A 26,417-nucleotide genomic window follows, 5' to 3' on the forward strand; every position below is an offset into this window, starting at 1 on the left:
GCTCACCCTGCGAGCTGACGTGATTGCGAGAAGAAAGGTCGTCCCTATCGTAAGGAGACGGAGGGAAACCATGGCTAAAGGTTCAAACGGTGGCCCCGTTAGCGCACTAAGCACCAGGTCCAAGCTCCACGAAGGTGGAAGCAGTTTCCGAGGCGGGTATAGGTTTACCAGCCCTTTGAGGAACCTGGTAACCATGGGATGGGCAAACACCGTGTGCCCTTCCTCTTCATGTCTGAAAGCCGAAATAGCGGCAAGGTGGACCTTTAACGAGGACAGGGAGAGTCCTCCTCTCTTGAGGTCCAGTAAATACTCTAATATTACAGGTATAGGCACAGCAAGGGGGGCTAACTGTTTGGTAGAACACCATGCAGTGAAGCGAGTCCATTTCTGCTTGTAGGTCTTCCTGGTGGAAGTCCTCCTGCTACTTTCTAGGACTTGCTGCACTTCCTCCGTACATGTGCTCTCTAGGGAGCTGAGCCATGGATTAACCATGCTTGTAGTCGTAGGCCTCAGGGGTGTGGATGCACTGTGGACCCCGAGCTTGCGTGAGCAGATCCGGCGCCACCGGGAGGGGCATCGGTGGACGGTCCGACATGCGCAGGAGTAAGGGGAACCATTGCTGTTGATCCCACGTTGGGACTACTAGGATCATTCGGGCTCCCTCTCTCCTGGCTTTCTGCAAGACTTTGTGGATAAGCACTGTGGGAAGAAATGTGTAAAGCAGGGGGCCCCTCCACGAGATCGCGAATGCGTCCCCCAGGGACCCCCGTCCCAGTCCTGCCCTGGAGCAGTATCGTGGGCACTTCTTGTTGCGTTGAGTGGCAAACAAGTCTATCTGGGGAAAACCCCATGCGTGAAAGATCGGTCGTAGCAGATCGGAACGGATCTGCCACTCGTGCGTGAGTGCGAAATGCCTGCTCAGCTGGTCTGCCTTCACATTGTGAGCGCCTGGTAAGTACGAGGCTTTCAAGGTTATATTGTTGGCGATGCACCAGTTCCACAATCGGACTGCTTCCACACATAAGGCACGGGACCGAGCTCCTCCTTGCCGATTTATATAAAACATGGTGGAGGTATTGTCTGTACTGATCCTGACTACTTTGCCTTGTATACGGTCTCAAAAGTGTCTGCAGGCGTTGAACACTGCTCTGAGCTCCAGTATATTTATGTGCAGTGACTGTTCCATGAAGGACCACAGTCCTTGCGTCACCTCTTCGCCCATGTGTGCTCCCCACCCTATGTGGGAGGTGTCTGTAGTGAGGAAAACCGATATTTGTGGTTGGTGAAAGGGCACCCCTGTTAGCATGTTCTTGGGGTTCACCCACCATTGCAGGGATCTGCGCACCTCTGTCATGGGCGACACCACCCTGTGAACGGTGTGTGCTGCCGGTTTGTAGACACTCGCCAGCCAGTGCTGCATGCTGCGCATGTGTAACCTGGCGTTTTGTACTACAAACGTCGCTGCTGCCATGTGGCCCAGCAGCTGTAAGCATGTCAGAACCGGCACCGTAGGGCTGAAGGTGATGACCCGCACGAGGGAACCGATGGCTCGAAAGCGTGTCTTTGGTAGATAAACCCTTGCTGTGACAGAATTTATACGTGCCCCTATGAATTCTATGTCCTGTGTGGGGTCTCTCTTTGATTTTGCCAGATTGATGACCAGGCCCAGCGAAGACAACGTGCCTGCTGTGACGTGTATCATGCGAAGTACCTCCGTCTTTGAGGCCCCTTTCAGTAGGCAGTCGTCCAGATATGGGAATATAAACACCCCCTGTCTGTGCACGTAGGCTGACACCACTGCCAAGGTCTTGGAGAAGACTCTGGGGGCCGAGGAGAGGCCGAACGGCAGAACCTTGTATTGAAAATGTTCTTTGCCTACCATAAACCGGAGAAAGCGTCTGTGAGCTGGGTGGATAATTATGTGGAAATAAGCGTCCTGTAAGTCGAGGGCTGCGAACCAATCTCCATCGTCCAGTGCCGTAAGTATAGAGGCGACTGTAATCATCCGAAAGCGTTGCTTGCGCAGGTACCAGTTGAGGCCCCGAAGATCTAGGATGGGCCTCCAGCCTCCTGTCTTTTTCTCCGTGAGGAAATATCTGGAGTAGAACCCTTTCCCTTGAAGTTGCTCCGGCACTCCTTCCACTGCCCCTACGAGTATGAGATGGTCTACCTCCTGCTTGAGTCTCGCTTCATCGGAGGCATCCTTTAGGTGGGCCTGGGTGGAGGTCATGGCGGTGGGAGCGACTGGAAGGGGATTGCGTATCCCATGGCTACGATCTCCAGTACCCATTTGTCTGTGGTGATCCTTTGCCACTGGTCGTAGAATGGTCGGAGGCGATGGTGGAATAATAGCTTCGGATGACATTGCGCGATGGTAGTGATGGTGCAGCCCTGGATCTGTGTGTCAAACTTATGGCCTTTGGCCCTGCCCCGAGGACGCACGGCTCTGTTGGGAATGTCGTCTGGGAGTTCTGTATTGCTGGTGCTGTTGATGTTGCCCTTGCTTGTAACCCCTGTGGTACTGGGGACGCTGTGGTTGATACTGGTACCGTCTTTGCTGAGGGTAATACTTTTTCTTCCTGTATGGAGGGGTGTAAATCCCCAAGGTCCTAAGAGTAGCTCTTGAATCTTTACTGGAATGAAGGACCGAGTCGGTTGATTCAGCAAACAGCTTCTGCGTGTCAAAGGGGAGATCGACAATCTTCGCCTGCAAATCCCTCAGGATACCCGATGTTTGGAGCCAGGACTCCCTGCGCATGACCACTGCCGTAGCTGTTGAGCGTGCTGCCGTGTCCACTACATCTAGGGCGATCTGAACTCCCGTCCTCGAGGCTGCGTAGCCTTCCTGCACGATGGCCTTGAGCACCGGTTTCTTGTCCTCTGGAAGCGAGTCCATGAGGGAAGTCAGCCTGGAGTAGTTGTCAAAATTATGGTTCGCTAGATGCGCTGCGTAATTCGCCATTCTCAGCAGTAGGGTAGAGGAGGAGTAGACCTTTCTGCTGAACAACTCTAGTTTCTTGGCGTCTTTGTCCGTTCCCCCTGTCTTGAACTGAGAAGTTCTCGACCTCTGTTGAGACGATTCCACCACCAGAGAATTTGGTTGTGGGTGGCTGAGCAGGAACTCCATGCCCTTCGCCGGGACGAAGTATTTCTTGTCCGCTCTCTTGTTTATAGGCGGAATGGACGCAGGGGTCTGCCATTTCGTGGTGGCAGACTCCATGATTGCTTCGTCGAGTGGTATAGCTATTTTGGAGGAGGCAGGACGTCTCAGGTTTTTAAGGAGCTTATGGTGTTTCTCCTGCACCTCTGCTGTTTGGATGCCTTGCGTGAAGGCCACCCTTTTAAACAGCTCTTAGAACTGTTTGAGATCGTCTGGAGGATGGATGTCCCCTGGGGCCGTGGCCCCGTCAGGGGAAGATAGCGAGGAACCGCTAGGGTAAGCCTCTCTGGACCCCTCTGGGTCCTGTTGACGGTAATACATCCGCTCGCTGGAAGCTTGCGAGGGAAAAATCTCGGGGTTCCAGAATCACCTCCCCTTGAGATGTCTGTGTCTCTGTCCCCGTTCACGATTGCCCTCGGGGATATGGAGCCGTCTGGGGGGATCTGTCCCTGGGAATATGCCTATGGTGTCTATGCCCCGCATGACAGGGGCGACCATGGCAACACGGGCACTGCTCCTGAGATGGGGACCTGGACCACTCTCGAGGCACATACCCCCTGCACCTGGGGGAGCGAGATCGCCTGGATAATTGAGATACTGGAGAGACTGACTTTTGGTAGTACTCCAAGGGTTCAAAGCCCAAAAAGGGCGAAGGTGGTCCGAGCCATGGTGAGGCTGGCTGTAGGAACGGGGATGGGGGCTCAGGATAGGCTGGGGGTGACCCCTGCCTTCTTGTTGGGGTCCGCAGGATGAGCGGAGGGCTCAGAGCGAGCAGCCCTGCAGCCCTGTCTGGAGAAGGGCTGCGGTGCCGGGTTTTCTGTGCTGCCTTTCCCCTCCCCTGCAGGGCTGGTTCCGCCCCCTTTCGCGTCGGGGATCTTGGCCCCGTTGCCTGCGCCACGCTCGGCACGCTCTACTGCGGTGCCGTGCAGGTGGTCTCCCCCGGTGCCTGCAGGCTGCGTGCCTGTCCGCTCTGCACCGCTGGTTCCCCGGGCATCGGTGCCACTGCCTGCGGTGCCGCCGGTTCCGGCGCTTGCCTGGCTGCCGCCCTGCCATGCGGGGTGGCTGTTTGATTATTGGAGGCTCAGCCTCTGCCACGTACGTCTCCGCACCGCCGCCACTCAGCTGTAACTGCGGCTGGGGGCTATACGCTCCACCCGTCCCACTCACTGTGGCTGCCGGCAGGGATCGGGCTGGTGAGAGCTTCCTCCGTTTTTGCGCTGACGGGGTGAGGGAGGCAGCTTGCCTTTTATGGGCCCCTGCGGGTCCCTCCTGCTGCGGCCGCTCCGGCACGTCTGGCTGGAGGGCCTTGTCATTTGTAAGTTACAAAACATTTTGAGCCGCATCTCCCTGTCCTTCCTTGCTCTGGCTGTGAGCTTAGTGCAGAAGGAACATTTCTGGGTGACATGAGATTCCCCAAGGCACCCTATATACACTGACTGTGCCCGTCAGAGTCCGGCATCGCTTCGCGACAGGACTCACACTTTTTGAATCCTGAAGAGGACATTATGGTGAGTCTTTGAGATATTAATAGGGTACTTAGCACCTTCTCTGTGCCTGTTCCCCTCTCTGACTCAGCCAGCTGCGGCAGGAGGCCTAATGGCCCTACGTCCCCGGGCCCCCGGTGCTCCGCTTGTTACTAAGACTGGAAGCTTTACTCCTTCCTCTTTTTTTTTTTGGAAAACAATAACAAGCTAACAATCTAAAAAACTGAAAAAGAAACTCTAAAACACTTTAAGAACGTTAAATACGCTGACTCTGGCCGTAGCCTGAGCGGATTCCGTCTGCAACCGATGGCGGTTAAAGAGGAACTGGCGGGGACCGGATCGCGCACGTGGCCGGGAGCGCGCAAGGGAGCGGCGCACACCGGCGCATGCACGGTCCGGCAGAAACTACTGGAAAGATCCGACCTGTGGCGCCGGGGCGAGCCCGACACCTAACGTGGAGCACCCACAGGGACACTCGTAGAAGAACTGTTAGTGGTGTCAGATGGCAGAACAAGGAGTAATGGTCAGAAGTTGAAGAGGGAAAAGTGTAGGTTAAATATTAGGAAAAACTACTTCACCAGGTGGGTGCTGAAGCACTGGAATGCCTTGCCTAGAGAGGCGGTGGATTCTCCATCCCTTGAGGTTTTTAAGTCCCGGCTGGACAAGGTCCTGGCTGGGATGACCCTGCTTGAAGCAGGCGGCTGGACTAGATGACCTCCTGAGGTCCCTTCCAGCCCTATGATTCTATTGACCCATGGGATTTAAGTTACTATAAAGGACAAGGCTTCAAAAAGCTTTCTATAGTGGTCATTATCTACATGCTGTATACCTGTTCCCTACCACATACCTTAATTACATTAAGCATGAAAACAGATAGCTTTTAGAATTTTTTATTCTTTTATAGGCCAAAGCCTCTTACCTGTGCTTGTTCTGGAGTTTCTCCTGCAAAATAAAAGATGTAATGCTCTTCGCTAAAGTGCTGAACTACTATCTGAAAACAGTTTGGCCTTCAAAAACAAACAAACAGAAGTTTTAGTAACAGAGAGCAACATCTTCACAACTGACCAATTGCTTCGCTTGCTGATCTTCCACAAAGTACAAATATTTTTTGAAAATCGGAGTCAACACAGCAGTTGTTTGAATAAAAACAGCATTAAACACACAATGTTCTTCCTTCAAAAAGTCATCCTTTTTGGATAGTTGTAACAAAAGTGTGAGAATAGGAAGCTGAATTTTCACACAAACAGAGGAAAAATACCTTTTGAGCATTCAAGTGAAAACATTTGGATTTCATTCAGTTATGGGCCTTTAAAAATAGTACTTCACCTGCATGCAGTGCAACTACTGTGTTTTAGAACATAGAAGGAACCTCTAGGATGAAAACAGACTGCACTGCACATGCAGGTGGGAATAACTTTGCTATATAACACACAATGCTGTGATGGACATTTTAATGCTGCATGAGAATACTGTGCAATATTGATGTCTAATCCAGTAGGTCCACCTTACAGAGTTTCTTCTCTCTTTCAAGAATCTATAAGAAGTTGTGAATCAAGAAAAGGCTATTTTGTATGCACAGCCTTTACTCTCAGGCTACATACATGTTCATCACTTCAATATGATATACATATATGACTATACACATCTTCTCAATTAGGTTCATAAACTTTAGATACATTTCTTTACTGCATACTTACACTATTTTCTTTGTCACCATGGTCCGGTTTTTCCTCAGCTGAGTTTGAATAGCAAGGTATTTTCTATTTAAAGAATGGGCTTAATAATTTAGGCAAAATGGTACCCTGACCCTACATAACCTTACAAGGGGATATACCCTTCCCCTATTCCTTACCTCAAGTGCGCCCAGATAGCTGCTACTCCATTTGTGGTTGAAGTGCACAGGTTGCAGCAGAAAAGGGACAGCACACCAAATACTCAACTTTGAAGCAACTCCAAATAAGCAACTCTGAAGCTGAGCATCTACACATGCCCTAATTTGAAGTAGGGCACTACTCCATTTCTGGGAATGGAGTAAGGGCCTCAAAGTTGGACTCTGAAGTTAACTTTGAAGTAAGAAAAAATGTGCATACGCTCTCTGCTGGCTACTTCAAAGTAGTGCTTAACTTCGAAGTTTGTTCCTAGTATAGGCACACCACAAGTGAGCAGGTGATCAGGGAGGGCACAAAGCTATGTCTCCTTTTGCACTCCAATCATTAGCCAATGGAGCTGGATCAGTACAGGAATAATTTGCATCCCAAAAAAGGAGCGAAGCAGCTTAACACCACTTAGAGTATATCTATACTTACTGAGGGTTCGACATGCCATAACAGATCCACCGGAGTTTGATTTTGCTGCGTCAGTGAAAATACAGCAAAATCGACCTCTCTGGGCTCGGCCATGGACCATGGTGGAGTAAGGAATGTTGGCGCAAGCCCAAAGATCCTTGATCTACACCAGGGAACAAAGTGAATCCTGATATGTCAATTCTAGCTACGATCCCTAATGTAGACCAGGCCTCAGAACAAGAAAAAAGCAGGTGAGGAATAATGACAGAGTCTGAATCCCTTCTTCAGTCTCCTATTGTGGTTCAGCTGTGTGTTGTCCCTTACTCAAAGCCAAGCTATAAGGCCTAATCTAGACATACAAAGCACCAGTTTAATTTCAACCAGAAGCAGTATTTTGTTAGGACCAGTTCAGGAGGCAACTTACTAAACTACGCAACTAGATTAGTATCATATGTAGGCAGGCAATACATGCCAGCAAGTATGCACAGTTACTATGCAATATTTCTGTCTATTTATATAGCCCCAATGTCAGTGTTATGTGAATGCTTCACAATTACTTAAAAATAGAATTAACAGCCAGAGGGAGCAAAGGCACCAGAGTTTCACTGTTTAAGGAAGATTGGAACTAAGCTTCAGTGGTTCTCACCACAAATATCTTCTCACTGAGTCTTCCTCATTTTCCTACTTAGAGATATTAATGAGAAGATTTTCCAGAAGAAAATTTGGTCATGGAAATATCAGTAATATCAGATGACTTAGGTCTAGGAATTTTTTTCGAAAAATGTAAAAAGAATCCATTTGATTTAAGTGGATTTTTACATCCAGTTTGCTAAAAATCCCTTACATTAATGAATTATGTTTACGTTTATTTGGTGTAAGCAATAACAGAATGGATTCTGAAAAGGTTTTAAAAAACAAAAAGGTCCTAAGAACAGACAGTTACTTAGTTCCATTACTGGTGTTCTTAGAGATGTATTATTTGTGTCGGTTCCAATGTAGGTGCATGGGCTCAGTTGCTGGAAATTTTTTTCCCTATCCGGTTGCCATTGGGTCGTAGTGGCACCTAACATAGGCACCGCCCAACCTGACCCCTAGTACTCTGACAGCGGGGAAAGGTGGGAGGGTTTTGAAATGGACACGAAAAACACATCTTGAAGAACACCAGTTGCAGAAGTAACTGTCTTTTCTTTGCGTGATTGTGTGCATTCCAATGTAGGTGAATGCAAGCTGACATCAGGAGGTGGGGTTGGAGCCCTGGAATGACTGTAGTGCAGCCCTACCTAGTGCAGCATCCTCCCTAGCTTGCTGTGTGATTCCATAATGGGCTGAGTACGCCTATATAGAAGACCAGGTGGCAGCCCCACAGATCTCCTGAATAGGGACATGGGCTAGGAATGCTGTTGAGGAGCCCTGCGCCCTTGCAGAGTGAGCCCTGATTGGAGGAGGGGGAACCCCTGATCACTTTCAGCATTCCTTAATACAAATCCTCTGGAAGGCCTTTTTCCTGTCTGCCACAGCTACGAAGAGGTGCTGCAACTTTCGAGTGGCTTAGTCCTATCCACGAAAAAGGCTAAAGCTCTGCGAACACCTAAGACATGAAAGCTCTGCTCCCTTGGGGTAGCATGAGGTTTATGGTAAAATGCAGGTAGTGAGATACTCTGATTAACATGGAAGGAGGAGACCACTGTCGGCAGAAAGGCAGGATGGGGTCTCACTCTAACCTTGTCCTTACAGAACATGTACAGGGCCGATACACTGTGAGGGCCCACAGCTCAGACATCCTTCTGGCTGAGCTGATGGCCACCAAAAAGGCTGTTTTGTAACTTACAAATGACAAGGACCATGAAGCAAGGAGTTCAAAAGATCAAAAGAGGGGTGGGGGCATAAGCTTAGCTAGAATCAAACGGAGGTCCCATGAGGGCAGGGGTCCTGCACAGGTGATCTAACCCACTCCAAGCCTTTCGTGAATCTTTTGACCACAGGGTCTGACAAAACCAACTAAAGTTCTGGATCAGGGTGGAAAGTAGAAATAGCCACTAGATGCACCCTGATGAAAGCAAGAAACAGCCCTGACTGACTTAGATGCCACAGATAATCCAGATAAAAGGGTATCATGGCCTGTAAGTGAGACAGCCCCTTCTGGGACCCCCAAATCACAAACCTTTTCCACTCCACCATGTAAGTGGTCCTTGTAGAGGGTTTTTTAGTGTTTACCTCCTTCACTGGATCTAAGATGGAATGTTCCATGGCACACAACAATGAAGCTTCCATGCCATGAGGTGAAGGGCTCAGGAGGTTGGGGTGCTGAAACTGCCCTTTCTCCCGTGTCAATAGGTCCAGGTACAAAGAAAGAATTACTGGGTTGCACATTGACAGGTCCAGACTAATCATGGACCAGTGCTCCCTGGCCCATGCTGGTCCCAACAGAATTATTGAGGCCTGGTCTGCTCAAAGTTTGAGGAGGACCATGCAGATGAGGGGAACCGGAGGTAACGCATACTGCAGAGGGGCTATCCAGGACACATCAAACATCCAGGACCTGGGACTCGAGTTTTGATAAAGGCAAAATGTTTGGCACTCTGAGTTGAGGTGTGGCAAACAGGTCCACCTGAGTATAGCCCCAAACTCGGAAAACTGATTGCAGCACTTTCAGATGAATGGACCATGCGTGGTTCATGAAGAACTTGCCGAGGTGGTCCACTGTGGCACTGTAAGTATTGGACCTGCAGCAGAATCTTGTGATGAATGTAGAACACCCATAGCCTATGGGCCTTGTGATACAGGGGAGAGGAGTGTGCACCTCCTGTCTGTTGATATAATACATTGCATTCATGTTGTCTGTGCTCACCAACATGCAATGCCCTGCTAGGTTCTCCCGAAACACTTCACACTCCAACGTAATAGCTCTTAGCTCCCTCGCATTGATGTGAAACTCACGGTCTGAGGCACCCCAGAAAGCCTGAGTACAGTGCTCTTGTAGATGTGCCCTCCAGCCCAAGTCTGATGCACTGGTTACCAGGGACAGGGATGGCTGGGGAGGCATGAAGGCACTCCTGTGAACACTGTCCGAGCATCGAGACACCAATGCAGGGTTAGCAACAGCTGCTGTGGCAATGTCACTAACTTGTCTATATTGTCCCTTACAGGACAATACACCAAAGTGAGCTACAACTGGAGGGGATGAAGCCAAAGTCTGGAACCATGAACGTACAAGCTGCTACATGTCTCAGGGGCCTCATGCAACACCTGGCCGTCACGATGGGGAGCTAGATTAAGTCATACATGATGCTGGCAAAGGCCTGAAACCTGCTCTCTGACAGTGAGGCCTTGGTGAGCACTGAGTGCAGGAGACTCCCACAGACCTTGAAGCACAGCAACCTTGACATGCCCAGGCGCCGGAGCCTCACGGAGGCGGAAGCAACCACCCTAGCCAGAGCCTGAAGATTAACTATGAATAGCAATTAATACCTAAGGTAAACTATTAACACTGAACAGCTACCAGCTAACTGCAAGGACATTGTTCTCAGGAACGCAGGGAGTTCCAGCAACCAACTCTGGAGGGTGGTGCCTAGTATAAAGGTGTCAACTCCAGTGCATGCCACTCCAACGCGACGGCTACTGGCTAAGGGAAAAATTTTCTGGCAACTGTGTACACACGTGCATGTGCACCTACATTGGAATGCACCTGAACAACCACTCAAAGAATCACTTTTTATTTACAAACTCAATTTCAATATCTCACCCATGATTCTTAACTCTTTCACTACTAATCACCACTACGATCACCACAGCCTCCTGTGAGCAGCAGTCTGAACACAAATACTTCAAATAAGCCTTTAGTAGGCACATGACTGAATACTGCAAGAGTTCTTTGTATCATGTACCTGGTATGATAAAACAAAAGTGAAGCGGATTAAAAATAACAATCATCTTCCCTGAAAATGGTTTATATCAATTTCTGCTTTTGGAATAGCTTCCATTATGCTTTAATATTGGTTTAATATCAATAGAACTTTTCTAACTGAAAATTAATACTTGGTGGAATAGTTTTTAACTATCTAAACTTTCAGCTGGTCTGAACAAATGAAGGCTCATTTCTTTGAAATTTCAACACGGTTAGTCTCTATCTACCATCTTATAATATGGCATATGTTATTTAATTACCATTTAAATGAATGCAGTGTGCTCCACTTTTGATGAGTGGAATACATACTGTGCTCAATGTTGAGTTTTATCTATTAATCTAAAAGCCTGAGTGGTTATCCTGCTTATTACTTTCACACTAGAAAAATCTGATATCTTAAGAGTTCTAAAATTTCCAAAGTTTTATTTATTATCCCATTGACAGAGAAGTGTATGGAAATTAGAAGTGTACAGCTGCAGACATGGGAACTGCAAGCTACTCTTACCTGCCAAACAGACTGTCATGGACTCCATAGACAGAACATACACTGAGATCTATTAATCCTTTGGGCTTTGTGGCTCGCTTTTCACTTTCAAAATAAATAAGTTGGGCATCATTTCCCTCTAAAATAAAGTACAAATTCTTCCATCGCTTTCCTTTGCCTAGGGGAAAAAAAGTCGTTAGATAAATCAGTACTGTAAATATATTGCAATCTTTTGCAGAATTTTTCCTAAGTCTTAAAGAACACAACAGGTAAAAAAATGAAGAGGACAATAAAGCTGTTTTGCTACACTGCAAAGTAGAATGATATACGGTTTAAACATTCAGCATAATCTGTTGTTGGAAATGACGTTAGTATATCTTAGTGTACAGCCTATATCTAAAATGACTCAATTTTGCACACTAGTAAATCTAAACATCCAGTTTCAGTCTCAAATCATATAATCAGATATGTTCAAATTGACTCCTATGCAGTTTCACTGATTTTAATAGGACTCAGGAAAGGCATAAAGGCTTCCTGCATAAAGTCCAATGCGTGTCAATGAACAAACAGGTCCATCTTTCAAGATGCAACTGGATCTGAATATTTAGCAAATTAAGGCACTGTCACAGAAAACAATTCAATTTAAGCAGTTCTTTACTGAAAATGCAAAATGAAGATAAATAAATTCTAGACATTGGAGAGACAACCACCAGTCAGAAACTGTGTATTATAGTATGTAGTTTTTGTACTTTGGTGCATTATTTGGAAAGCACATGGTAACTTACGCTATAATGAGTCCTCTGGACAACTCTAATTGAGGATTAAGATAGGGATCAAGGAATGCAACACTGAATCAGATCTGTGATCCACCAAAGCCAGTACCTCATTTCTTTCAGTGGCCATCAACACATGTTCAGAGAAAGGCGTAAGAAATCTCTTAATTACTCGTAGTTACATAGTTAAACCTTAAAGGATGAAGTTTATTATGCCATCAATCATTTAGGACAGCAACAACTGTTTTAACTCTGAAACAGAAACGTCCAGTCCTTTTTAAATCTTGTTACATTCTTGGACTCAACGACACCCTGTTGTAACTCACAGGCCGTGTCTATACATGCTCTTCCCTTCAAATGAATTGGGATAAGGGAATTTTTGAAGTGTGGCACTTATTTCGAAGTGCCCATGTCTATACAGCCAGCCTGTGTTTCAAAAGCAGCACTTTCGAAATGTGCCTGACTGCCACTATGCTAATGAGGCGCTGAATATGCATGTCAGTGCCTCACTAACCTGTTCCGAAGTGCCTCATTAACATGTCCCTTCTGAAAGGGCTGGGTATGTGTAGACGTGGCCATAGTGACCATTCTTTTTGGGTGGTTGTACCCAAGTACACTCCACTCAGGTGAGTTACAATCAGTATTGGTTGAAGGTGGGCATGGAGTCTCCTTAAACAGTGACTGCAAAATTATTTTTTTTTCCAGTGTTTGCATCATATTTTAAAACAGTTTTGATGAAGTAATGATGAGTGAAGGCAGGCCCAGAGGGCAAAATAGCAGTACCACAAATGCTGGGCATATTTCTTAGAAATGCTATTGAGATAGCTTGAAGTCTTCAGAATGAACTAACAGCCTCTATGGAGAATGGATGTTCACTACTCCATACAGTAATCTGATGCAAGAAGTAACCCACCTGAAAATTATCTATGCTGAAACTACCTGATTATCAGCATATGATACAAAGAGCTATGAGGATAAACAAAAAAGGCTTGGACCTGTCCAGATAGAAGGCCAGTGCTTCCCCTGTAAACAAAGTATGTATGAACACTAGAGTTGGCTTCAAGAAAAACAAAGAACAAATGGAGAAAACCACAAAGGTGTATTGTTTGGTTCAAATGAAATGCTGAAATCACAAATTAAAAACTTAGGATGCAGATTCAACCCCATTTTGTCTTTGAAAAACAGTGCATATGGAAATCCTGCAATCAGAGCTTGAAAGTCACATACTTGTCTGATAAAATGGCAGAGAGAACAACAGCGTTGTGATGCAGGGAGGCAAAGGACAAGTTGCCAAAGGCTCAAATGGACAACTCATCAGAGTTACTAATAGCATGATAACTGTATTTTTTGTAAGAGGAAAAAGCAAGAAAGAGATTTAAAAATCTGGGGTTACAAAAAAACCCGCATCCTTAGATAAGGGGGATGTATAGCTATCATAGAATTCTAGGGCTGGAAGGGACCTCAGGAGGTCACCTAGTCCAGCCTCCTGCCTAAAAAGCAGGATCAACCCCAACTAAATCATCCTAGCCATGACTATGTCAAGCCAGGACTTAAAAACCTTTAAGAACGGAGATTCTACCATCTCTCTCGGTAATGCATTCCAGTGCTTCACTACGCTGCTGGTGAAATCGTGTTTCCTAATATCCAATTTACACCTCTCCCTCTAACTTCAGACCACTGCTCCTTGTTCTGCCACCTGTCATCACTGAGAACAGTCTCTCTCCATCCTCTTTAGAGCCCCCTTTCAGGAAGTTGAAAGCTGCTATCACATTGCCCCTCACACTTCTCTTCTGCAAACTAAATAACCCCAAATCTCTTCGCCTCTCCTCGTACGTCATGTGCTCCAGCCCCCTAATCATTTACACTGTCCTTCACATAACCTTCTCCAATGCATCCAGATCCTTCCTATGTCCAGAACTGCATGCAATACTCCAGATGTGGCTCACCACTGCAGAGTAGAGGGGAACAATCACTTCTTTAGATCTGCTGGAAATGTTCCTCCTAATACACTCAAACATGCTGTTATCCTTCTTGGCTACAAGGGCACACTGTTGACTCATGTCCAGCCTCTCATTCACTGTAATTCACAGGCCCTTTTCTGTTGCACTGCTACTTAGTCAGTTGGTCCCCAGCCTGTAACAGTGCTTAGGATTCTTCTGTTGCACTTCTTCCTGTTGAACCTCACCAGATTTCTTTCGGCTCAATCCCCCGATTTTCTAGGTCACTCTGGACCCCATCTCTACCCCTCCCATGTATCTACCTGACCCCCTAGCTTAGTGTCATCTGCAAATTTGCTGAATGTGATATCCACTCCATCATCCAGGTCATTAATAAAGATATTCAACAGTACTAGCCCTAGAACCAATTCCTGGGGCACTCCACTTGAAACCGACTGCCAACCAGACACTGAGCCATTCATCACTACCCATTGGGCACGTCCATCAAGCCAGCTTTCAATCCATCTTACAGTCTGTGTATCCAATCCATAGTTCCTTAAGTTATAGGCAAGAATGTTGTGGGAAACTGCAAAAAAGCTTTGCTGAAGTCAAGGTATATCACATGACTTCCCCATGTTCACAGAGCCAGTTACCTCATCATAGAAGCTAACCAGATCATCAAACCAATCTTCTAGAAAAAGAAAGATATGAACCCCTTCTCTACTCAGGCTTCCACCACCAAACTGGCACTTTGAGGCTATGGAACGAACAGAAAGTCAAAGGGAAGTACTGTTTATTGATAATGTTGACCGGCCACAAAAAAATTCTTAGAAACTTCCTGTGGCTTGGCAGGACAGGGATGTGTAAGTAGGCATCCCAGAGAGCAAAAGCAGTAAACAAGGTGTTTGGATCCAAAGGAGGGGAAGGATTGGTGTTAGGGAAGGACTGATGCTAGAGAAACCATCTCGAATTGCATATACTTAATAGGTTGAATATGGATTTCAGACCCTCATCTTGAATTTGGAGATCAAAAAGTATAATGAGTAAATTCCCTTCCTTTTATTGTTTGGTCCTCAGCAAGAGCAGAGTCTAAACTTCTTGAAGGAGCACTGACTCATAAGATGGGTCCCTGAACAGAGATGGCTTAGGTGAGTAGAAGAGGATGAGGAATTGGATAGTATATTCCAGTATCACAGTGCTTAGGCCCCCTTACCCAGTGTGCTTTTCAGACACTGAGAAAGTGGGAGAAATGGATCAAACAGTGGAGGAGGAAGATTAATGAGTGATGAGCATATCACTGCCTTTAGGAAATAAGTCAAGTATCCCACTCTTCCCAACAGCTGACTGATTTGAATATGAATTTGAATTGGAGGACCTCCTTTTTTGTCGTTTGTGCTTTTACTCAGAAAAGTCGCCTTTGCTTAGATGGCTAATTTGGCTGACTACTGACTACTGCTGAGAATTTGAGAATACTATTGTCGCAGGACGTTAATGCCTTTTGGGGATTGGGGTACAAACCCACAAAAGAACACAGCATGGAATATGACACACAGTCCTTAACATCTGACAAGGCCAGGCTACCACCGATGCCTTGAAAACTATTGAATATGTTGTCTAACTAATAACTGACTATTTATAAAGCAGAAACAGTGATAACCAGCTAACTGTGCAGACAAAACTGAGAAAAAACAAGACCACAGCTCCAGACCATCTTCCTGAATTGTGAACACCAGAACAAAAACACATTATATTCTGCTAGTGGTTGTAACAGTGCCAAATACAATGGTAATAGAGTTTCTCCGCTTTTACTCTGTGTTCCTGTTTATACATCCAACGACCACAATAGCCCTTTTCTCCATAGCATCACAGTGCTTCTGTTCAGCTGATTATCCACTGTGACAATCACTGTGCAGATTCCCTGGCTTCCCAGTATAGTCTCCTATGTTGTACGTAGTTTCGCTTTTTTGTTCCAAAAATATTACTTAGCATTTTGCCATACTGAAATGCAAATAAGTTTGCTTGCAACCAGATCAACAAGCTATCCTGACTGCTCTGAATCAATAACTATTCTCTTCACCATTTACCATTCTCTCAATCTGTGTCCTGTGAAAACTTTATCAGTAATAATTTTATGTTTTCTTTCAGGTCACTGATAAAAATGTTAAGTAGCATAGGACTCCATTAGAAAGACACGTTGATTTATGTTTTATAATTATGTTTTAAAATCTATTATTTAATGTGTGCCATTTTCATTTTATCTGTTCTAAGATTCTTAATCAAAATCATACATAGTACAAGACTAAGTATACCATATCAACACACTAATCTTTGCCAACCAACTAGTAATCTCACAAAAAAAGACATTCTTAGTTTGATTAGACCTATTTTCCACATACCCAGGATGGTAAAGAGAAGTTACTCACCTGTGTAGTAACGATGGTTCTTCGAGATGTGTCCCCGTGGGTGCTCCACAGTAGGTGTCGGGCTCGCCCCGGCGCCGCAGCTCGGAAATTCTTCAGCAGTCTCCGTCAGGTCGCGCATGCGCCGATGTGCATCGGCTCTTCGCGCACTTATGGTCACGTGCGCGATCCGGTCCCCGCCAGTTCCTGATCAACCGCTCTGGACATCTCTGAAAAACACACAAACAGAGCTCCGAAGTGGGGAGGAACGGGTGGGTAGTGGAGCACCCACGGGGACACATCTCGAAGAACCATCGTTACAACACAGGTGAGTAACTTCTCTTTCTTCTTCGAGTGGTCCCCGTGGGTGCTCCACAGTAGGTGACTACCCAGCAGTAACCCCCCCGAAAAAGGAGGTGGGTACCCAATTTATGCGCAGCTTGCCCATGAAAGGACTGCTGTCAACAGGCGTGTATCCTCATCAAGCATCCTGTGCATGGCGTAGTGCTTGGCGAAGATGTCATAGGAAGACCATGTCACCGCTCTGCAGATATCTCTCAGCACGATGCCTTTGAAGAAGGCCGTTGACGCCGTCATCGCCCTAGTAGAGTGGGCTCTTGGCGGAACTGGCAGAGGAGTCTTGCGAACCTCGTAACACAGTCTTATGCAAGACACAATGTGATTTGAAATCCTCTGTGAAGATAGCGCTTCCACTTTTGACCTGGATGCAATGGACACCAGGAGTCTGTCCATTTTCCGGAAAGGTTTAGTTCTATCGATGTAGAAGGCCAGTGCCCTTCTTACGTCAAGTAAGTGCAACCGTGCCTCTTCATTTGAGTTGTGAGGCTTAGGATAGAACAAGGGCAGCACTATTGGTTCGTTGATATGAAAGTCTGAAGAGACCTTCGGAACGAAGGCTGGGTGTAATCGTAAGACCACCGCTTCTTTTGAGAAGATCGTGCAGGGTGGTGTGGACATTATGGCCGTGAGCTCACTCACTCTGCGAGCTGACGTGATTGCCAGGAGGAAAGTCGTTTTAATAGTAAGTAGTCGAAGGGGGACCGTAGCCAATGGTTCAAAGGGCGGTCCCGAGAGGGTGTGTAGAACTAGGTCTAAACTCAATACCGCCGTCATGGGTTTCCGAGGGGGGTACAGATTCACCAACCCCTTTGGGAAACGCGAGACAACAGGATGGGCAAATGTGGTTGATCCATCCTCTTCATGCCGAAATGCTGATATAGCCGCCAGATGCACCTTTATAGAGGATAGCGAAAGTCCCTTTTGTTTGAGTTGTAGCAAATAATCCAGAATCGTAGGTATGGTGGCGTCCTGGGGTATTAGTTGCCTGGAGGAACACCATTCGGAAAAACGCAACCATTTGTGCTGATAAGTTCTCTGACTACATTCAAGAACTTGTTGTACTCCCTCTGAGCATGTAGTCTCTAAAGCGCTTAGCCATGGATTAACCATGCTTGTAGCCGAAGTCTCTTCGGGTGTGGGTGCAGTATTGACCCCCGAGCCTGAGTGAGAATGTCCGGTACTGTTGGTAGGGGAAATGGCCGATGTTGAGCCACGTGCAAGAGCAATGGGAACCACTGTTGCCGGTCCCAGGTTGGGACTATGAGTATCATGCGTGCTTTCTCCCTTCTGGCCTTCTCCAAGACCTTGTGTATAAGTGTCGTGGGAGGGAACGCATAAAGCAGAGGGCCCTTCCATGGGATCATGAAGGCGTCCCCCAAAGACCCCTGTCCCATGCCCGCTCTGGAGCAGTACTGGGGACATTTCTTGTTTTCTCAGGTGGCGAACAAGTCGATTTGGGGAAAACCCCATCTGCGGAACACTTGGTGAAGTAGGTCTGGACGGATCTGCCACTTGTGAGTGGGCGCAAAGTGTCTGCTGAGTTGGTCCGCCTTGACGTTGTGGTCCGCCTTGACGTTGTTGACCCCCGGTTGGTATGAAGCCTTTATGGTTATATTGTTGGCGATGCACCAGTTCCAGAGTCGGACCGCCTCTGCACAAAGCGTACGAGACCTGGCTCCCCCCTGTCGGTTTATATAAAACATGGTGGTGGTGTTGTCGGTATTCACGCCGACTATTTTTCCGCGCAGATAATTGTGAAAATGCCTGCACGCATTGAACACTGCCCTGAGCTCTACTACATTTATGTGCAGTGTCTTCTCCACAGGGGACCATAATCCTTGAGTGGTTTTGTTGTTCACGTGAGCCCCCCATCCCATATGGGAAGCATCTGTTGTAATGAACACAGTAATTTGCGGTTGGCGGAAGGGCACCCCTGTTAGGAGATTCTTGGGGTTTCCCCACCATGTTAGTGACCTTCGTGCCTCTGTTGTAAGTGACACCCTTTTGTGGATGGTGTGGATTGAGGGTTTGTATATGGTTGCCAACCAATGCTGCAATCCTCGCATGTGCAGCCTGGTGTTTTGCACCACAAACGTGGTGGTTGCCATATGCCCCAACAGTTGTAAGCACGTGAGAACTGGAACAGTGGGGCTGTACGTTAGTAGTTGTACGAGAGATTCGATGGCACGAAAACAAGCCTCGGGTAAATACACCCTTGACGTGACTGAGTCTATCCGAGACCCTATAAACTCTATATTTTGCATGGGGTCGGTCTTTGACTTTGAGAAATTGATGATGAGGCCCAATGAGGTAAATGTGTTTGTGGTGATGTGTATCATCCGTAATACCTCTGCCTGGGAAGTTCCCTTTAGCAGGCAATCGTCCAGGTACGGGAAAATGAAAACTCCCTGTCTGCGTAGGTATGCTGACACCACCGCTAAGGTCTTGGTGAAGACTCTGGGTGCTGAAGAGAGGCCAAATGGGAGGACTCTGTACTGGAAATGATCTGTGCCCACAAGGAACCGGAGGAAGCGCCTGTGGGCTGGATGAATTGCGATATGAAAATACGCATCCTGTAAGTCGAGGGCTGCAAACCAATCGCCATGGTCTAGTGCCGTGATTACTGAAGCCATCATAGTCATTTTGAAGCGCTGTTTGCGTAGATACTGGTTCAGTGCGCGTAGATCCAAAGTGGGTCTCCACCCTCCTGTCTTCTTTTCCGTCAGGAAATACCTGGAGTAGAACTCTTTGCCTTGAAATTGTTCCGGTACTCTCTCCACCGCCGCTATGAATAGGAGATGGTCCACCTCCCGCCTTAATTCTGGTAGGTGAGAGGGGTCTCTGAGAAGGGGTGCGGTGGGAGGATTTGGTGGAGGTAAAGACTGGAAGGGGATCGTGTATCCCGTGTTTACAATCTCCAATACCCACTTGTCCGACGTGATGCTTTTCCATTGTGGGTAAAATGGCTTGAGTCGGTGATGGAACATGTACTGAGACTGGCACTGAGATACGGTCTTGGCTTCGCGGCCCCCGACATACCCGTCAAACTTGCTGTCTTGCACTTTGCCCTGCGGAGGCGTTGCCCTGCTGAGGCCGGCGCCCAGGGCCCTTATAATGTGTTCGTTGATGACGTCCCTGATCATACCCCCGTTGAAGTTGGGTACGTTGCTGTTGGTAACCATAATGGCATTGCTGAGGATAAAATTTCTTCCTTCTGAATGGTGAGGTATATATCCCCAAAGTCCGAAGTGTCGCTCTGGAATCTTTGCTCGATTGTAGGACTGAGTCGGTCGATTCAGCAAACAATTTTATTTTGTCGATGGGGAGATCTGCAATTTTGACCTGTAACTCCTTTGGAATGCCGGATGTGTGAAGCCATGACTCTCTCCGCATTACCACTGCAGTGGCCACGGCGCGGGCTGCTGTGTCCGCCACATCCAATGCAATCTGCACGCCCGCTCGATAAGCCGTGTAGCCCTCTTGCATAATTGCCTTAAGAATTGGCCTTTTATCCTCCGGAAGGAAATCCACGAGGGCAGTAAGCTTGGAATAGTTGTCGAAATTGTGGTTCGACAAATGAGCGGCATAGTTGGCCATGCGGAGCAACAGAGTAGAGGAGGAGTAGGCTTTTCTACCCAGAAGATCCAGCTTCTTTATGTCCTTGTCCAAGCCCCCAGATTCGTATTGGGACGATTTGGACCGGTGTTGGGACGATTCAACCACTAGAGAGTTTGGCTGTGGATGACTAAATAGAAATTCCATACCTTTCGCAGGGACGAAGTACTTTTTGTCCGCTCTTTTGTTGGTAGGAGGAGAAGATGCTGGAGTCTGCCATATATTAGTGGCTGCCTCCATGATTGCATCGTCCAGAGGAATAGCTATTTTAGAAGAAGATGGAGGCCTGAGATTTTTAAGGAGTCTGTGGTGTTTCTCCTGCACCTCCGCCACTTGAATATCTTGAGATTGAGCTACTCATTTGAACAGCTCCTGGAACTGTTTCAGGTCATCTGGGGGAGAAATGTCTCCAGGGACCACGGCCTCGTCTGGCAAGGATGAGGAGGCATCACTCTGGTATCTCTCCTCCAATTGCTCTGGATCCTGGCTGAATTGGTGTGATTGCCTTTGTGGAATTTCGAGGTGGGGTTCAATGTCTTTAGACCCAGCCTCTGATTAGGGAACTCATGGTGTTCCCCCAGGTGGAAGCAGAACACTGTGGCGTTGAGGGGGGGTCGACATGGATCCATAGTGAGACGTCAACCTCCTATGCTGATGCCCCGCATAATGATGGCAGTCGTAGCAACAGGGACAGGGGCCCGGCGATGGAGACCTGAACCATGACCCAAGCATGTAAGAGTGGTGCCTGGAATGTCGAGACCTCCGAGATGATACCGACGTACAAGGAGAGCCTCTGTGGGAAGACTCGTAGGGATCTCTGCTGGATGATGGAGAGAAGTGTGCAGACCCCTGGGATGGACTCCGAAGAAAAGGAGAAGGACGTCTGTGGCAGGCTGAAGGTGTTGCTGCCCGTCAAATCTCCGGTGGTGATCGTGGTGACAGAGGCAGCGCAATTACCTCAGGAGAGGGGCTGTGGTGCCTGGTCTTCATTTTAGCCTTTACCCTCTCGGGTGGTCTTATCGGTGAGCTTGGTACCGGAGCAGGTGTCATGATGATTTCCACTGCTCCCGGTGCCGTCGTCGCTGGTGCCGTCGATCCCGGTGCCGATGTCCTCGGTGCCGTCGTCTCCGGTGCCTCTGGGGAAGTCTCGATCGGTGCCGCAGTAGCCGGTGCCGGACTGACTAGTGCCTGCACGGCTCTTGGTGCCGTCTCCCCGGTAGCTGCAGGGCCTTGAGTGGTTGCATGCGCCGCGGCTTTACCAGTGGAGGAAGCCAGCGTGAGCAGGCCCTTTATTACACTCGTCCCGCTCCCAGCAGTAAGGGGCAGGGATCGAGTAGGCGAGGCTCTTCTTTTCTTCTGCACAGAGGAGGTCAAAGAGGCAGCCTTCCTCTTGTGCGATCCTGAAGAGCCCTCCGCACGCGTTGTCTCCGATGAGGCAGGCTGAAGTGCTTTGTCAACTAGCAGCATCTTCAGCCTCATTTCTCTATCTTTTCTAGCTCTATTAGTCAACTTAGAACAATGGGAGCACTTCTGGGGAACGTGCGTCTCCCCGAGGCACCGTATTTATCTGCCATGGCCATCCGAAGCAGGCATGGCCTCCTGGCAAGATTCACACTTCTTAAAGCCGGGGGATGGCATTGTTAAAACTTAACTCTGAGTCCTTAGGTGCTAATAGCACACTTAACAGTCTATTAGGTGATGTTAATAACCGTTGGCCTTTGAAGGCTGACAAACAAAAGCAGCGGGCCCGCCCGGAGGCGTCCGCTGCGGTTTTTAAGATAGTCTTTAGCTTTCAACTATAACAACTATAGAACTGCTAACTATGAACTGTTAAAACTATTAACACGAGAAAAAAATAAGATTTATCTGTCTCAGGCGTTGGAGCCAGAGAGGATTCCGTCTGCAGCCGTTGGCGGTTGAGAAGGAACTGGCGGGGACTGGATTGCGCACGTGACTGTAAGCACGCGAAGAGCTGACGCGCATCGGCGCATGCACGACCTGATGGAGACTGTTGAAGAATTTCCAAGCTGCGGCGCCGGGGCAAGCCCGACACCTACTGTGGAGCACCCACAGGGACCACTCGAAGAAGAAGTAAGACTTATAATCAAACTTTTTAATCTTTTAAGTGGAATCACATATAAGCCAAATTCTGGTGAGTTCCATGTATTAATTATAGGAGTGAAAAAAATACTTCCTTTACAGTTTTGAGTTGATTACTTTTCAATTTCACTAAATGTCCACTTATTTGTGTAATATGATACTGGGAACTTTTATTCTTCCTGTCTATCTTTTCTATACCACTTGCTATGTTATGTCCTTTTATCTCCTGTGTACTTTTTTCATACTGGATTTCAATGCATCTAACAATTTTCATCACCTTTCTCCCAAACCCAGAATTAGTTCCACAATATCCTTCTTGAGGGAAGATGGGCAGTCCCGTACAAGATATTCTAGATGAGGTTGTAGCATTCATTTATATTACAATATTTGTACTGCAATATTGTTCATGTTTATTCATAGACTGTTCTTCATTCCAGTCCTTATTCAGTTTAATATGTTGCATGCTCTTTTGACTGCAGCTACACATTAAGGTGACGTCTTCACTGAGCTGTTCACAATGATGCTCAGGTCCCTCTTCTTAGTATAGTCACTTAATTTAGACACTTGCAAGATCTATGAATGTTAAAAATTCCCTCCACTGTGCATTACTTAACATTTATTAATGTCAAAGTCATTTGCTATTGTGTTTCACATTCATATAAGCTTGGTTAGATTCCTCAGAAGTCCCTCAGAGTGCTCTCTGGACTCAACTAACGTAAATAACTGATTATGGAAAGTACATACCCAGGCAATCTTCAGAAACTTTGGTTTATTCAATTCTGTCATCAGATTTCAGTTCTGAATTATGAGAGAAAGCTTTCTACCCAAGGAACACTGTCAGCTGCAATAGCAATTTAAATAATTACCTATATAATGACTCCCCTACCTATTAGGCAAGTTTTAGGTATATTTGAAACACAAATATATGTATATACACACGTGGTATCACTGCATATATATGTGTATTTAAACCATCAGAGTTCACCTATTGCAATGATCAAACTTCTAATTAATTTAAAAAACAAGAAATTTTGAACAAGTTATCAAAATGTAGGAATATAATTTAATCTTCAAGAGATTACTTTAAACTTAGAACAGTGGTTCCCAACCTTTTCCAGACAGTGACCCATTTTGACAATTCAGGGAGAATGGTGACCCAAGGCAATTCGAAAACAGGGGGGAGAGCAAAGTAGTAACTAGCTAATTTTGCACCTGAGGCAAGAATATAAAATTGTGCCCCCTCATGTTTATATATTCATAATGGTGATTTCACAGAAAAGGCAAAATATATTAATAAAACAATAACACTGCATTTACCATGGTTAGTGTTACGGTGGTGGAAAGACATCTCCAAACTGCTCCCCGCAGCTTAAACCCCAGAATCAGGGGCTTGGAGTCACTCAGGGGATGGAGGGGGCTAGAAAGGTATAGGGGAGTCACACTCAAGGGCCAGGAATCACTCAGGGGCTGAAGGGGGCTAGGGGAGTCACATTCTGGGCCTAAGAGAGTCACACTCTGGGCCAGAGGGAGCTATGGGAGGCACAGGGACCCCCATGGCTGTAAGCCAGCTGGGGCACAGAGTCCCGGCCGGCAGTGCCAGCAGTGGGAACCCTGCTGGGGTCTGCGAGGACCCCATCTACTGCAGAGGCTGGAAGCCAGAGAGCTGATCAGCTCTGCCCTCCCTCCCAGCTTGGGACTCAGGCTCCCAACCTTACCTGAGCTGGGCCCTCCTCCTCAGGTATGCAGTTCTCTGCCCTACAGCTGAAATGGTTCTCAATGTAATTGATTGGCTTAACTGCCTGTTAACCCAACTAAGAAGTTGAGAATCACTTCAGGAGTGTGAATGACTTCTTAATAGCCACCTGTGGAGCTGCCCAGCCCAGCCAGCAACCCTTTTGAAATGTAATCACGACTCACGTTTGGGTCCCAACCCATAGGTTGGGAAACCCTGACTTGGAAGAAAATGTTCTTACTTTTTTTCAGAAGATATCCTTTTTTAACAATATTTTTATAAAAAGCGTCCTTCGTTTTTCGGCGAATTGTATTATAGATTTCTTTTCCATCCACTGTGTCATTAAGCACTTGTTCTTGATGCTAGTAAAGAGAATTATTAGCCATCAGTATTTTTCAGTTCAGAAATATCAGATTGATTATAATGCTGCAAATGGAAATATTCTTACTGATGTTCTCTATTTTCAAAGATCTCTTGTAATCTTATATTATTTAATAAAAAGACTAATCAGTTTTATGGTTTTATTTTTAATTACATATTCTGTAACTTTTCCTCCATTTATGACACTACAGTTAGGACAGAATAATTTATGTGGTCAGAGAAATATTCTGAGAGATGAAAAATAAAAATTGCCCTGCTCCTACTTGCTAAGGAACATGCCTTGAGCATGCTGGTCTCATCACATATGGACAGAGAAACAGAAGGAAGAATACACCATTTAGTTATTTTCCATACCGAAGATGTTTTCTCAAAACTTACATTAGATAACCTATTTATACCTTTTCACTATTGCACGTCTTTTATTAACGACATTGTGCCTCAGTACCTCTCAGAGAAATGTAAAGAAGCCAAATTGTGAAAACTCTGGGCTGCATATGTCAAAGTTTAGAAGTTTTGACAAGTATGACTCAAGAAAGTTGCACAGTTCCTCTCCACAACACACCTGCCTCAGAATACGGCTATTTTGATCCCTCTCACTCAATCACAGAAAATAAGGAAACAAATTCAGGGATAAATGAAAGCATTTGTGAGGTTAAGATATGGGAGTAAAAAGCCAGAACAGCTAAGTCACAAGTCACATTAAATACACTGGACAGTATATAACTGAAGAGAAAACAGTAATTTTATCTTTACTCTGACATTATTGTTGTTTCTGCAGTTGTAACAGAGTGTTCTAACTAAATTATAAATTACCTGACAGTAGTTAGGCCAAGCAGTGCCCTCATTCTAAAAACCCTACACTTTAGAAATACTGTGTGGCATTAAATGGCTCACCTGCATTGGGACAGGGTCTTTAAGGAAATAGCCTTCAACAATTTGTTCTTTTCTGTAGTGCTCAATAATGTCAGCAATACTGTTCAAATAAAAAAAATGAACTTTGAAATATTTATTTCACCATAAAATTCACACACTAAATTTCGCACATAAATGTTCAAGAAAGTCAGGTGCTAAAAAAGGTGATTTCCCTTTTATCAGCCGGAATACAGAAGTCAATCATCACATTTTTGAGTTCTGCTAACAAAAAAATATAAATGAATCCTAAACTACTCTTACAGAGTTTCAGGGTGTCACTGAAAAGTCTAGATGACAAGGACAGAGATAACTCAGTGATCAGTAAGGGATACACATTCCCAGCTCTCCAGCTAGGCTGAAAATTGCTATTCTATTAGCAGCAAATTTCCAAGTCTCATCATCATTAGGGAAGGGAAGACACTATACTCTGCAAAGTAATTTTTTCCTAAGGCATGGAAACGGGAAACAGAAAAGGTCCGTAACGCATATAATGCAGCTCATGCTTAGACATCATTGCACAACCACATTAAATTAAATACTCTGTCAGCAGAACTCCCCTACAGGAAAGCTTGTATTCTAATTACCAGATGGAATCAAGCTGAAATTGTATTTTGAAGAATCTAGGATTAAGAGGTGGCGATAGATGAAAACTAAAATTCAAAATATTTCTTTGACTTCTTTTACATAGTTCTTATTGAAATATCCTTGATTTAAGGTAGAGTGTGAAGACACAAAAAATACATAGAGATTCTTAGCACACCCTATTATATATCAACCTGAAAATTAAAACAGTTAAATAATTAAAGAGGACACGTGAGCAAATATATTTTTCATATATTTTAAAATATACTGTTAGTTCACAGTATGCGAAAAGATACTAATCAGGACACA

The 26,417-nt window shown here is 46.1% G+C and overlaps 1 protein-coding gene across 1 annotated transcript in view; it reads right to left on the reverse strand.

The window, feature by feature from the left end:
• RASA1 (RAS p21 protein activator 1) overlaps positions 1–26,417 on the reverse strand; it is a 121,619-nt gene that overhangs the window by 39,892 nt on the left and 55,310 nt on the right. The window contains exons 9-12 of the mRNA XM_074995363.1: positions 25,509–25,587; positions 24,475–24,595; positions 11,339–11,495; positions 5,564–5,651 (exon numbers count right to left, since the gene is read on the reverse strand). Of these exons, the coding sequence (XP_074851464.1) occupies positions 5,564–5,651; positions 11,339–11,495; positions 24,475–24,595; positions 25,509–25,587 (445 nt within the window). The remainder of the gene's footprint in view (positions 1–5,563; positions 5,652–11,338; positions 11,496–24,474; positions 24,596–25,508; positions 25,588–26,417) is intronic.

Source organism: Carettochelys insculpta, chromosome 5 (genome assembly GCF_033958435.1).
Source record: "Carettochelys insculpta isolate YL-2023 chromosome 5, ASM3395843v1, whole genome shotgun sequence".
In the NCBI taxonomy this organism is placed as follows: domain Eukaryota; kingdom Metazoa; phylum Chordata; order Testudines; family Carettochelyidae; genus Carettochelys; species Carettochelys insculpta.